This window comes from Olea europaea, chromosome 12 (genome assembly GCF_002742605.1).
Source record: "Olea europaea var. sylvestris chromosome 12, O_europaea_v1, whole genome shotgun sequence".
Taxonomy (NCBI): Eukaryota; Viridiplantae; Streptophyta; class Magnoliopsida; order Lamiales; family Oleaceae; genus Olea; species Olea europaea.
The window spans coordinates 611573-625609 of NC_036248.1; the positions used below are offsets into that span (position 1 = coordinate 611573).

The following is a 14037-nucleotide window of genomic DNA, read 5'->3' on the forward strand; positions in this document are numbered from 1 at the left end:
TTCGTCCACACACTTTCATGATCTATAAATAGGACCCTTTGGATGTCCTATTCCTCACAGTTTGATATGCAAAAACGTCTCTCATCCTCTCTTCTATCCAAAATCAAAATCATTTCATTTATTTTGATTTTCTTTCATTTCATCTTTGGAGTATATAAGCCTACATTTGGTTCGTTGTACTTGTGTTTTGGAGTGCTACAAACACAAGTGTAGCCGTTGTATCTTGGGAGTCGATTGCCGAAATTCGTAGGCACCGTTGCGAGGCAAATTTGACTTAAGAACAAAGAGTCCAACTCTTACCTCGGCTTTGTCACCATCATTATACTTATTTCGGCGTCACTATTCACAAAATTCTTCCAACACAATTAGTCTTATGCTTGTGCAATGCACGGCCTTGTTATTTTGAAGGTAATGTTAGCGTGTCAAATGTTGAGAATTGATGAGAGATGTGTACATTATAAAATTTTCATATACACATTTGTGTAAAGAAATATGTTTCATAAAGATATAAGGGTGAATCCAAAATTTTAACAAAAAGGGTGCGGCGAAGACGAAACATCTGGCTACGTATTTAAAATCTTCTTTCATTTGCAAAATACTAAATAGAGTTCACAAAGAACATAATTACCAGTCTATACGTAAATTTGGTGTCCATACAATTAGATAGAAATTAGGATTCTAATGAAACTAACATTTACTTTTATTCGGTTATTTAAACCAGCTAACATGTAATCAAGTCAATGTATCATAATTTTGTTGTGAAATCAAAAGTTATTACTGAATAAAAAGAATTTTAACCCAATAACTTTTTATTTGTCGTTTTAATCAATCGGTATTTATATATTTAATGGGACATACAGAAGTTCATAAAAAATTATCATTTGTCTATTTAGCGAGAATATGATCAATTTGTACATTGGCTCAGTCGAGACTAAAAAATTTTATTATTTAAGTGCGATTATAAAATTAACAGGTAGTAATTTATTGAAGTTCTCGCGTGTCAACAAATAATCAAAAGCTACTACATGTTCATGAAATTAAGGAGAAATTGAAAATAAAATGTGTTATATGCGTATGGTCAATAGAGTATATATTTATTATTAAATAAATATATGTGAAATAAATTCTTGAGACATAACAAATTGCATAAGAAATAGAATTCTATCATTCATATTCGTCCAAGTACCTAGGCAGCTATTTTATAATAATAAAGAAACAAATTTCCCTAAATGACACGATCTCTCTAGCTAATGATGATAATACGGTAGAGTTATACTACACGTGTACGAGAAAAGCACTGGCAGAATTTTTATAGAAACAATTGGCTGTTTTTACTTGGACAATGGTAAAAAAATAATAAAAAGATATTGATTAAACAAGTGCTACCCATGCAGCACCTGTTAAAAACTCGTAAGGAAAAAACCCTCTATATAGAATTTTCCTGGTAGCACAAATTACAATCTTGAACACCCCTCAAGGCTGAAGTCCAACAGAACTGCCCTCTATTTTCTTCTTCTTTATTTCATTGCTGGTTGATCTCCACCTAAAGAAAGTACCAAAAAGCTCCTCCACATCCTCTAGGGTTCTTCCTTGTGTCTCCGGCAGTAATGTGTAGAAGAAAATCCAGCCTGTAAGTGCAATAGCTGTGTACAGAAAGAAAGCCCCTCCAATTGTAATGTGCTTGTATAGGGATATAAATGACATTAGCACTACTCCACTCATTAATCTATTCATTGCAACTCCCAAACCGCACCCTTGGGCCCTTAGCCTCAACGGGAAAATCTCGGAGCAGTAGACCCATACAATGGGGCCCATCCCCATCGAGAAAAATGCTACAGACGTCATTGTCGTGAGGATACACAAGGCGATGGCCCATGTTACTTTTACATCATGAGAGTGATCAATTACAGTCAATCCAATAGATAGGGACATGAGGGAGATTACCAAACCACCGGAACTTGTGAGGAGCAAAACTCGCCGTCCGACCTTGTCTACCAAAAATGTAGTCACAAGGGTAAAGATTGTCTTTGAGAATCCAACGGCTATAGTGACGAGTAGTTTGTCCGTGACATTTTTAATGCCGACTTTTTCAAAAATTCTAGGACTATATAACACGACGGCATCTATGCCGCTCGCTTGTTGAAAGAAATGTATGCCAATTCCCACCAATAAAATGTGTAGGACGGTAGGTGAAGGGTGAAGAAATAATTCCTTCCACACATCTTGGCCACGACTTCGTTTAGGGACAGAAACCACATCGTCATTGCAATCTAATGGCAATCCTGCCGCCTCTTTAATATCAACTAGTCTCATTTGTGCATCCTCTAACGAATCTGATGTTTTGTTTAAGACTTTTCTCGCGTCACCTAAACGACCTTGCATGACTAGCCATCGGGGTGACTCGGGCATTACTAGGACACCTAAAGCTAGAAAAATTGGTGGAATTGCACCAAAACCAAGCATAAATCGCCACCCCAAGTTTGTTGGAAGCTTGGAAAATACAACATTAGATACATATCCTAGCAATACTCCTGCAAGACAGATTAAATAATAGATCATCAAGACCAAAAATTCGATAAAAACGACACCAGAGTGCTATCATATATTCTGAAACCCATGCTTTGTACACAACACAATATAACAAATTTTAATTTATAAACTTTTTTGAACATCTGTAAGAGTAGAAAAATTAACAAAACAGTTAATCGGGTTTCATAAACTAGTATTTTAAATATGAAGGGGAAGCAGATAAAGGAAGGAATCTGAGGCTTTGTTCATGAAAAATTATAAATAATTTTTTAAGAAGAATAGTGAAAAATTTATGTATGTACGTACCAGCGTTGATGAAGACTTCAGGGAAAGAAGTGAGGGATCCACGAGATGACGTTGGAGATACCTCGGCGGAGTACACAGGAGCTATCATCATAGCATACCCAACTCCGATCCCGGCCACAAACCTGCCGACCATAAGAAGCGCATAGCCGTTGGCGAAACCCATTAAAAGAGCTCCGGCGAAGAAGATTGCCGCTGCGAAGATTATGGTATAACGGCGGCCAATCCAGTCGGAGGTCCGGCCCGCCACGGCGGCGCCGAAAAGGGCGTAGAGATTTATGGTCCCTACTAGGATCTCTATCTGGACGTCAGAGATTTTGAGTTCTTCCTGGATGTATATTGTTGCTCCACTCATGACTCCAGTATCTGCAACAAAAACGCCCACGTTGTAAACTAAGAAATTACAAAGAACGATACTTGCAACAAACGTTATTGTTATTACCATATCCGAGTAAGATTGATGTCATGGAAGCTAAAATGGTGCATCCTATAGCATACATGTTTCTCTTTGGTTTCTTGGGGAGAGACAACTCGGAAATTGGCTGCTGGGCATGGTTTGAATCTTCGTAAACTGCACTCTTTTCTGGGTTTTGATCTGCCATGAGAAAAGAAGGTGGAGGTTATGTGACGGATGAGTTTAGATGAGCAAAAATCTAATCCTTCTTATGGGCTTATATAATAGACGAATATTAGTTATTGTCCAACTGGAAGATCAGAGCTATCTAACTGAAAATACAATTTTATTCAATAGTGAAGTCCAAATATATTAGGATATTTATTATTTGTTAATAAGGTTTCTAGTTGTAATAGGTTTATCCTTCTTTTTTTTCTTTTTTCTTCTTTTTTTTTTTTTTTTGCATGTTTAGAAGAGGAGTTCTTTTCTTTATTGATTAGAATAAGATTTCTTCTTTTCCTTTGATTAAAATTTTAGTTTGTTTCCTTTTACGATTTTAGTTTGGTTTCCTTATATTAGAGGGTGTTTGGTAGATATTTTTATGTAAAAATGCATTTTTGAATAGTAAATTGATGGGAAATGTATGGTTAAAAAATAAGGAAAAGTTTTTTATTTAAGTGTAATATTATTTTAATAAAGAATGTGTGGTTGAAAAGAAGAGAAGGAAAAATGCATTTTGAAAAAAAATGGGTACCAAACAGGCTTTTAGTAAGATTAGATAATAATTTTATTTATTTCTATAATGTTAGTATATAGTTGTATATAATAAATTTCATGATTAATATGAATACATGACACTTTGTAATCATATTCTAATGTTTTTTCAAACTTTCTTTCCCAGCCCTACCATGATATTTATGCATAGATATTTAGGAGGTGTTTGAGCCACATTATTTTGGTAATAATGCATTCTTGAATAGTGTATTGATGGGAAATGTGTGATTAAAAAATAAGAAAAAATTTTTGATCTGTGTGTAATATTATTTTATTGAAAAATATGTGGTTGAACTAATATCAAATCACTGTTTAAAAATGTATTTTTTTGAAATAATGTGGCTCAAACATACCCTTAATAATTTTAGCCCGTCTATTAACAATACAACCACCATGTATTGGCCTTTTTCCTTCGCTATAATATTCACTTGCAAGGGATCAAAGAGCGAGACATTACCCAAATAATTATTTGAGTTCTTGATCAAATTCTTTATTGAGATAATTGCACATGTCATCGCTAAATGTTTCTTTTGCTATAGGCATTATTTAATCTTTTATTTGTGTCACCCACAATACCAAATCTTTTATTTTGTTGTTCTATCAATTTAACCATTAGTTGACCAAAAGTCAACGATCTAACCAAATTTTGACAAATTTTAAAGAGTAAAATGATAAGTTTATATTATCTCATAAAAAATTAGAATAATTAAATAAGAAAACGAAAAAAAAAAATTATCCTCTTCGACCAATCCAATCCAACCTAAGTGAAAACAACCACCTTCCATAGCCATCACCACCACTACGGCACTACCCAAGGTAAAGAACGTCTTCTTCGAAAATGTGGTCGATATGGCCTTCCACAGGAATGGCTCATGTTTATTAAAGGTTTGGAACTGTTAGAGGTTCTTTCAATGGACATTTATTAAAGGTTTGGGATCTTCTACATATTTTTGGAAGTTTCGGGACATCTATTGTAAATTTTTCTCGTTTTAATTAATTAAAGATTAAAAGACCATTTTACATTTTTAAAATTTATCAAATTTTGATAACAAACTTTTATTTTGGTTAATTGACAAATTTTTGGAAAGAAAATGTCAAGAGGTTCTTCTACTATGCATTTTCAATGGTCTAGAATGAATCTGCTCCAATTTAAATGTTTGGGACCTATCTGTTGTTTCAAAAGGTTTGAAACCTCTGTTGCAATTTTATTTATTTATTTTTTTTTATAAAGGAGAGTCCGTGTACAACAGGGCACAATTGGAAAATCTCAATTTTCACCATCAAAACTAAGGGAGCGATAATTTTCATCCACTAATCTTATATATTTTTAACCTCGTTTAAATTTACCGAAATAAATAAGAATAAAACTAAATAAAATGTATCACTCTAAACTTATCCACTAATATTTATCATTACTAAATATTTTTGGACTTTTTATATTTTTTTATATATTACATTAATACTCAAGTTACTTGATTGGATTCGTTCACGGTAAGATTGTCTAGATAAGAATATAATTTATGATCATATGACGAAATTATTTTTTAATATCTAGATGTCTATATACTCAAATTGAGATCATCTACTAACCTCCTCTAGAAACTCTCATTTATGATTTTGGTGATCAAATAAAATCATACTAGACTTATATAAACATTTCTTGTTAGATATGGTTTGTCTAATGGGAGGATCCCAACTTCATCAGTGGACACTGTTACGTTTTTAATAGAGGGGCCTATTGGATCACAAGAATCAATTAATAGATCCATGTGCATTCATGCATCATATACTAAATTGTTATTTGCTGATCAGTTTTAATATGCAATTTATGATTATTTTTATGCGAAATATCACTTAATCAATTTTTCCATTAGGGTGTGCTTGATGGGAGTGGAATTCCAACTTTCCAATTTTTGGGTGTTTGATTGGCAAAAAATTCCAATGAATTTATTTTCTACATAGGCTTTTTCCATCTATTGAAGGAAAATGAATTCTCACCAATTTTCGGTTTACTGTAGCAACTTTTTTTTTTGGCAATGGAAACAAATTCTAAGAATTATTGTAAAAAAATATTTTCGTTTAATTGGCAATTTTCATGTAAAACAAAATCAAACGAACACCAAAAGATAGATGATTTTCTTGAATTTTTATTTTTTTGGCAATGGAAACAAATTTCATTCCCAATACCAGTAAAATCTATCCATTTAATTGACAATTTTCATATAAAACAAAGTCAAACGAACACCAAAAAATACTTTTATTTCAACATTTTCCACGTAAAAAATTATACCAATCAAATACAATAATTTACAATTCTCAGGAAAACAATTTCTAAGCAATTCAATTCTCTGAAATTCATTTTCTTTCTACCCAAATTTCATTTTTGCAATCAAACAGACCCTTATTCTAAAACAAAACCAACTAATCGAAAAAAATTTATATGGATTGAAAATGTAATTCAATGTTTGTGTTTAATGTGGATAAACTTAACTTTGTACTTAAAGATGTCCTGATTGACCTATTAAGACCATGTGACAAGTCCAAGAGATTGAATATGTTGAGTGGGAAACTGCAGACAAGATGGCTAGTTGTTTCATTTTGACTTCAATGTCAAACATGTTACAACAAAATGCTTGAAAGTCGGAGTGCCTCCCATGATATACTACAGACCCTTCATGACATGTTTGGTCATCAAATTAGGAATGCATTTTTTTAAAACCATTTGTACCTTATAGAACATTCGCATGAAATTCAAAGTGCCTATGAAGTTTCATAGTTTAACTATGATTGCATACTTCAAATATGGTCGAGAGTCTAGATGCAACTATCTATCAAGGATACTCAGTTTTTGACATGGTATTGAATTCATTACCTAAATTTTTTTCATTATTACTTACATAAGATAAAGATACCATTGACTAAGTTAATGATAGAGTTGTAATGTAAAAAGTGGTATTAATGGTGCAATGGTAATGCTCATGCATCTTTTGGTGCCTCCTCTAGTTCCAAACCAAAAGACAAATTTGAAAAGAAAAGAAAGAAAGTTATCAATAAGTATGAGAGTAATAAAAGATCAAAGTAGATAGAAACCCTTAAGGTGAGTGTTCCAACTGCGGTCGAAAAGGATACTAGAGAAAGGCTGCCCAAATGCATCAGCTATAAAGTATTTTTCATACTGAGTATTATTTAATGGTTGATACTACAAATTCCTAAGTCGTAAATTTTGGAACCACTAATCATATTTGCATGCCAATGCAGGTAATTTAGGAAAGCAAAAAATTCAGTGAAGGCCAGTTTAAAATCATCATTAGCATAAGAGCAATAGTTTTGACAAGAACATATGTGTATTTCATTTTTATTTTCATAGTGATAGGTGTTTGATTTTTTAAAGACTTTAATTACGTCTAGCAAATGAAGCAGAAATTTATTTTCTGTTTTCAATTTAATAGGTCGGAGTTATTTAATAAAATCGGCGTCTGATAAGCTTAGCATTTTGATGAATAAAGTTCATATTTGCACAGGACATTTGATTAATGGTCTTTATATTTTAAAATATTCTACGTGTGAAATAAAATATCTACTCGTATACATCATAAAATATCGCACCATACTAGTGATACATATCTATGATGTCTTGGACAAATCGACCACAACATAAAATTGACTAGAGATGGTTCACTCAACTCGGTTAAGATCGAACCATTGACAGATTGTGAGATTTGTTTATAAGGCAATATGACCAAGGTATCCTTTTTTTGACAAAAAGATGGAGCCAAAAATGTATTAGAACTAGTGCATTCTGACATGTGTGGACCTGTGAATACACTTGAGAAGGGGAACTATGAGTATTTCTTTATAGTTGATTACTCTAGATTGAATACATTTACCTAATGGCTTGAAAGTCAAATACTTTTGAGAAATCAAAAGAATATAAGACTAAGGTTGAGAAATATTTGGGTAAGAGAGTATCAACACACTTCGATCGGATCGAGGTGGTAAATACCAGGGACACTTTAACAGAAGATGGTGTTGTTCCTTAATTAAATACGTCTAGTATACCCAGACGAAATCGTGTTTCAGAAAGAAGAAATATGACATTATTAGATATGGTCAGGTCAATAAAGAGTTTCACAACTCTATCTATCTCATTTTGGGATATACACTGAAAACAGTTGGATATATTCTTAACTTAGTTCCTTCTAAGTCTGTTATCAAGACTCACCTGAAATTTTGGTATAGATTCAAGTCTTGTTTACATCACATCCAAATTTTGGGGTTCCAACTCATGTGCTAAAAGAGAAGACATAAAAGTTAGAGTTTAGGTCAAAGATATGCCTATTTGTGGGAAATCCTAAAGATATCAAGGGATAATTTTTATAGTCATTTAGATAAGAAGGTTTTTGTTAGCACAAATGAAACCTTTCTAGAGGATAAATATATTAATGATATCAGTCCAAGAATAAGGTCGTGTTGAAAGAAATGAGTGGAAGCAATTATATCTCATCAATTTCTAGAATACAACCTGGGACATACATCCCATAGTGTCAAATAAACCTGGGCAACATGTCTGAGTGGAAGAGCCGAGCTGTCATCTGATCCAATAAATCAATAGAATGTTGAAGGTAGTGAGGAGGTAACTATGTCACCTAATGGTAATGTCAGCATTGATGAAAATATTACGTTCCAAATGATTCCACGTCCTAGATCAATCGTCCCTTAGACAAAATTAGATAATTATCAATTCACCTTTAAGGTACTTATTGAGTGGAGAGTCCAATGTGGTGATTTTTGTGGTACAAGTTGATGATTTGACTTTATAAAAGGAGATTATGGATGATGTGGATACAGTGATCAATTTATCGAAGCAGAAATCTAGATCTTGGAATAGAGATTCAACAAAGTGATTAAGACATTTGATTTTAAGTGGAACTTTGATGGATCCTATATCTATAAGAAGATACAAGACCAAATTGTATTTTTCCTATTGCTATGTAGATGATATTCTACTCATTAGAAATAATGTGGGTGCGTTATCATCTACGAAAACGTGGTTGGCCCAACAATTTCATACGAAGGACTTAATGATGATAGCTATGTTCTAGGTTTCAGATCTTGAGAGATCGAAAAATCAATATGATAGCTTTTGTCGCAAGTCTTACATGTTGACAAGATACTTCTCAAATTTACTATGCAAGATTTTGACCTCAGGCATCGAATCCAACTCTTTAAGGATCAGTCCATGAAGACTCCTAAAAAGATTGAGTACATGAGTAGGATATCTTATGCAATGGCAATAGGTAGTCTCATGTATGATATGTTGTGCAATAGACATGACATTTGTCATACTGTTGGTGTGTTGAGTCGAAATCTATTTAACCGTAGGATCGAAACATTGAATGTCGATAAAGAATATCTTTTAGTACCTTTGGAAAATGATGAATTATATGCTTATCGCTCGATCTTATTTCGATCGGTTAAAAGAATTCAGACTTCTAGAGTGATGATGAAGACTATCATGTCTACATCGGTATCGTTGTTTACACTTGATGGTGGGGCCATTATTTAGAGAAATATCAAGCAATTATATATTGCCGATTCCACCATTGATGTCAAGTATGTGGTAGCTTATGAAGCTATCAAATTGGCTGTACGACTTTGAAAATCCTTGTGGACATCGAGACGGTGCTTGCATCTGCACAGCCTTTTACACTGTATTTGGATTATAGTATGACTGTTACAAATGTTAAAGAACCAAGAGTCATTAGAGAGGAAAACACATTGAACGAAAATATCATCTCTTAAGAGATATAGTTGGTTGAGAAAATATGGTTGTCAATAAGAATACTACTGGAATGAACTTATAGACTTGTTTTCTAAGAGCCTGTCAACTAAAGTTTTGGAAGGATACCTATAACACATGAGGTTGCAAGATATGACACATATACTCTAAGGCAAGTGGGGGATTTGTTAGATTGTGTGCCTATATAGTATATTTTGTTATGATAAAATAATAATTTATAAATAAAATGTGATTTTATTTTATTTATTGCATTTATTCATATTGAGCATGCGAACTAAATTGCATGTAATCACTTGTGATAATATAAGTTGGGTACTTACGTTGAGAAGTACAGTGTAACACAACTTATATTTTGATCATAAATAAATTTTTTATAACCAATTTATAAGGGTTGACACCTTATACTAGAAGGTTATAGTGTTAATCGATTTACTATTTAGATTTGTGATTTTTTCTTGTCACAGAAATAGTGAAATGTGACACTAGTACACTTAAGGGGATGTATTTAATCGAGACTTTTAAAGACTTTTAGAGATTTAAAAAGTTTGGGTGTATTCAATTGAAACTTTTAGAGACTCTCTAAAAGTTTGGGTGTATTCAATAGAGACTTTTATAGACTTTTAAAAAGTCTCCAGAAGTTACGGGGTATTCAATTGAAATTTTTTAGAAGCCTCTACAAGTTTTGGGGTATTCAATTTAGAGGGACTTTCAGGGAATTTGAAATTTTTTGGACTTTCAGAGACTTTTTAATAGAAAATATAAATAATATTTTTCTCCCAAAATCTCTCATCCATAGAGAGATTTCTAAAAAGAGTATGCTATTCTTATTTCCCTCTAGGTTTTTCCTCTATCTCTTCCAATTAGGTATTTCTTTGAATCTTTACTATGAATTTTCTTCAATCGGGTTATTGTAAATTTTCACTAATTGATCTCTATCTCTCCCTCTAATTTCAAAGATTCATTTTTAAGTGAATGTTGTGAATTCTCATAAGTATTCCTCGATATCTCACATTTAACACTGTGAAAAGCATATTTCCTTAAAAAAAAAAAAATCCTCAAAAGTCTTTAAAAGTCTTTAGTAAAAGTCTCCACAAATCCAGGAAAACTTTTACTAATTCCTACCAAATCCATAAAAATTACTTAAAATTTCACAAAGTTCACAAAAGTCACTCACTTAAAAAAGTCTCCAAAAGTTTTTAAAAATCTCAATTGAATACACCCCCCTTAGAGTGTATTAAACGGACCACATGTAAAGTTTAATTCTATAACATGGCTGTGCGAATTATTAAATTTCACTTGACCGCTGTGTATTTCTTCTAAATCCCTTGACATGATTATGTATATATTTTCATGATTTTAACAGCTCTCTGATTCATCGATTGATAATATTATTTTGATTGGTCAAATATCTCGATGAGTTCGAAACTTCAAAATGAGCGAAGTAGAGAATATGAATTCGTGTCTAGAACCCCTACCCTGAAAAATGGGTAGAGTAACTGCTTATTTTGTTGAACAGTTAAAATTTGAGTTTAGTACTTAGCAACAGCTAAACTTCAACATCTGTGATTAATTCACAGGTCCGTCGAAGATAATGAAACTTAAGTTCAGAAGAATAATTAGAAGAGCAAACCGGTCATTTATGCTTGTACCTAGTTATCGAATCTCGGACGGGGATAAAATATATATACGACAAGTCAGAGAAAAGTATTAGAGAATTATTAGCTTCTACAATCTTAATTATTGAAGTAAAGACTAATAATTAGATTGGTAGTCTATGATCGATTAGACAGGTTCTAATTAAACTTATATAATATATGTCCAATCAGGTCTCTATGGTAGCTCTACAAAGTATTAAAATTTAATTACAATAATTATAATAGTTCTGGGCTTAATCGTACTTACAATAAAGTCTTGTACTTAGTTATATTATGAAAGATGTAAACTCAATTATAATTGTAATTGAAGTTTTAGGACTACACATGAAATTAAACGCAAACTAATTGGATTTGGATTTTAATTAAACTCCTAATTGGATTTTAATTAGAACTCTTATTTTAATGTGAAATTATTATTGTACAAGGATTGTAACTATTCTATCTTTATAAATAGAGATTAGATGGAAACTAGACATCTTATGAAATTGTACAAAAATCATAATTCATAATTTCATGGTGTTCAAATTTAGAGAGAGAAAATAATTATTCTCTTATACTGTCCAGTTCAAGAATTACTTTATTGATTTAATTAAAAGAAGGTTTCCACCCACCGGTATAGCATTGACTTTGGAGAATACTATAGAAGACTTTAAAGTTTGAAACATCATGTTCTTGAAATTAAAAAGCTGGAAGTTCATGATCCAAAAAACTGAAACTTCACGATCCAAAAAGATGGAAGTTCGTGATTCAGAATTAATTCGAGAATTGAACATCGACTTTAGGTAAATATTTGAATAATTTATTTTTAATATAACATACACGTGAACATTTAGACGATCTTATTTATTGAATTAAAGAATTTTTTAAATTTTTGGATAATTCCTCTTTTCCATTCCAACATGAAGATCACTATTCAACCGTAAATGATGATGCATGGTCAAAAAGATAAAGCATAAATAATTGGGCTTGCCTAATTAATGCCGTATTGAGCATGCTAGAAGAACACGAGAGATCCTGTCTTTGTATAATACAAATGCTACACATGATTATATTGGTGGAGAAGAAAATGTTGAAACTAAATTTGAGGTCGACTAAATGAAATTCATTAATAATCTGATTAGTAAATAAGGAGTGGAGTCTGAAGATATCACGAAATTTAATACATACAAGTTTATTTACTTAAGATTTTACAGAAATGTACTACTATCAAGTTTGAACCGTTTTATGTTTAAATCTTGACGACATGGTTGATATTGAGAACTAAATAAGATTAAATAAGAGAGAATTATGTAGGTTGGACATGGTCCAGTTTGGTAAAGAGAACCAAATTGAACCCTAATTTTTCAGTATTTAGTAAGTGGAACTGTTGAGAAACCGAACGAGTTCGATTGGATTTGGTTCCATTCTGTTCCCGAGTTCCATATAGTAATTAAAGTTGTTTATATTTACAATAACATTATATTAATTCGACTAATAACATGTTCAATCTTAACTCTTACAAAATACTGTAATCCGATCCCGTAATATGTTTTATTCCTTTCTTTATTGAGTTCTTTATATATTTGATTATTAAAATAAGAGAGATAGCAAGCTCATAATAACAATAAAAGGCACAATTGAGCTTCATTTTTAATTTTTTCAAAATGGAAGAACCAGTACTACGATAGAATGAGAGATTTGGGTAAAGCTTATATCAATTTGATTACGTTGAGCTTATGTTTGGGCTAGAAATAAGAAATAGGAAATCATATTTTGAGTTTAAATTAAATTAATTAGTTCACAAATTTATTTAGAAAAAAATAATTTGACTTATTTAATATAGAAAAAATAAAAATAGGGAGATTTGATCATTCGATTTTTGGTCTAGAATCGAGAATCGAACCGAATTCGTCGGCTCCCGATTTAGATACTTGTTCGAATATTTAATTTAAAAAGAATAGCTTGATTCACTTCGGTTCAGTTTGAAAATTTTGTTCAACCATAAAAGTACGAGATATTTTTCCATTTTTTCTTAAATATGTGAATAATAATAAGGGATCTTAACATAACTCCTAGTTTCAAAGATCACATTTCATAAATAACAAACTCATTAAAATATTTCAAAAATCAGGTGGTAAATAAACTTATTAAATATTAAAATATAATATAATATACAGTATTTATTTCCACCCATGCAATCTCACCTACCACATCCTATCACCCTACTACACCACCTTTCCTCTACCTCTCCGTCGAAGATGACCATTAGCTCCGACGATTGCTCCAACTATCGTTCTGGCAATCACTCCAACGACAGTTCCGACAATCGCTCCGGCGACTGCAAAAATTAAAATTGTCTTCTCTCTCCACAGAAGCTCTCCTCCCTCTCTCTCTTTATATATATATATATATATAAACACAAAATTTTTTATAGATGGTGGTGGTGAGGTGGCGTTGTGTTAAAAAAAATAGATCTACATGGTGACAAAGATAATGTATTAGAGGTAATGAAGTTGCATTGCAGTTAATTTATTTGGTGGTGGTGGTGAGGTGTTGGCAACGTTGAGTAATGTGTGATTGCAGTAGTGTTATATTATAGTTGA

At 32.0% G+C, this 14037-nt stretch overlaps 1 protein-coding gene across 3 annotated transcripts in view; it reads right to left on the reverse strand.

Moving 5' to 3' along the window:
* The window catches only part of LOC111405060 (polyol transporter 5-like), a 77516-nt gene extending 74015 nt beyond the window's left edge, over positions 1-3501 (reverse strand). The window contains exons 1-3 of one of the 3 annotated variants that reach the window (XM_023033749.1): positions 3275-3485; positions 2836-3198; positions 1271-2531 (exon numbers count right to left, since the gene is read on the reverse strand). In XM_023033749.1, the coding sequence (XP_022889517.1) occupies positions 1474-2531; positions 2836-3198; positions 3275-3434 (1581 nt within the window). In that variant the 5' untranslated portion in view covers positions 3435-3485 and the 3' untranslated portion in view covers positions 1271-1473. Of the gene's footprint in view, positions 1-1270; positions 2532-2835; positions 3199-3274 lie in introns of those variants that run through there. The other 2 variants (XM_023033750.1, XM_023033751.1) reach the window with 2 other exon arrangements.
* Between the last annotated feature and the right edge of the window lie 10536 nt (positions 3502-14037).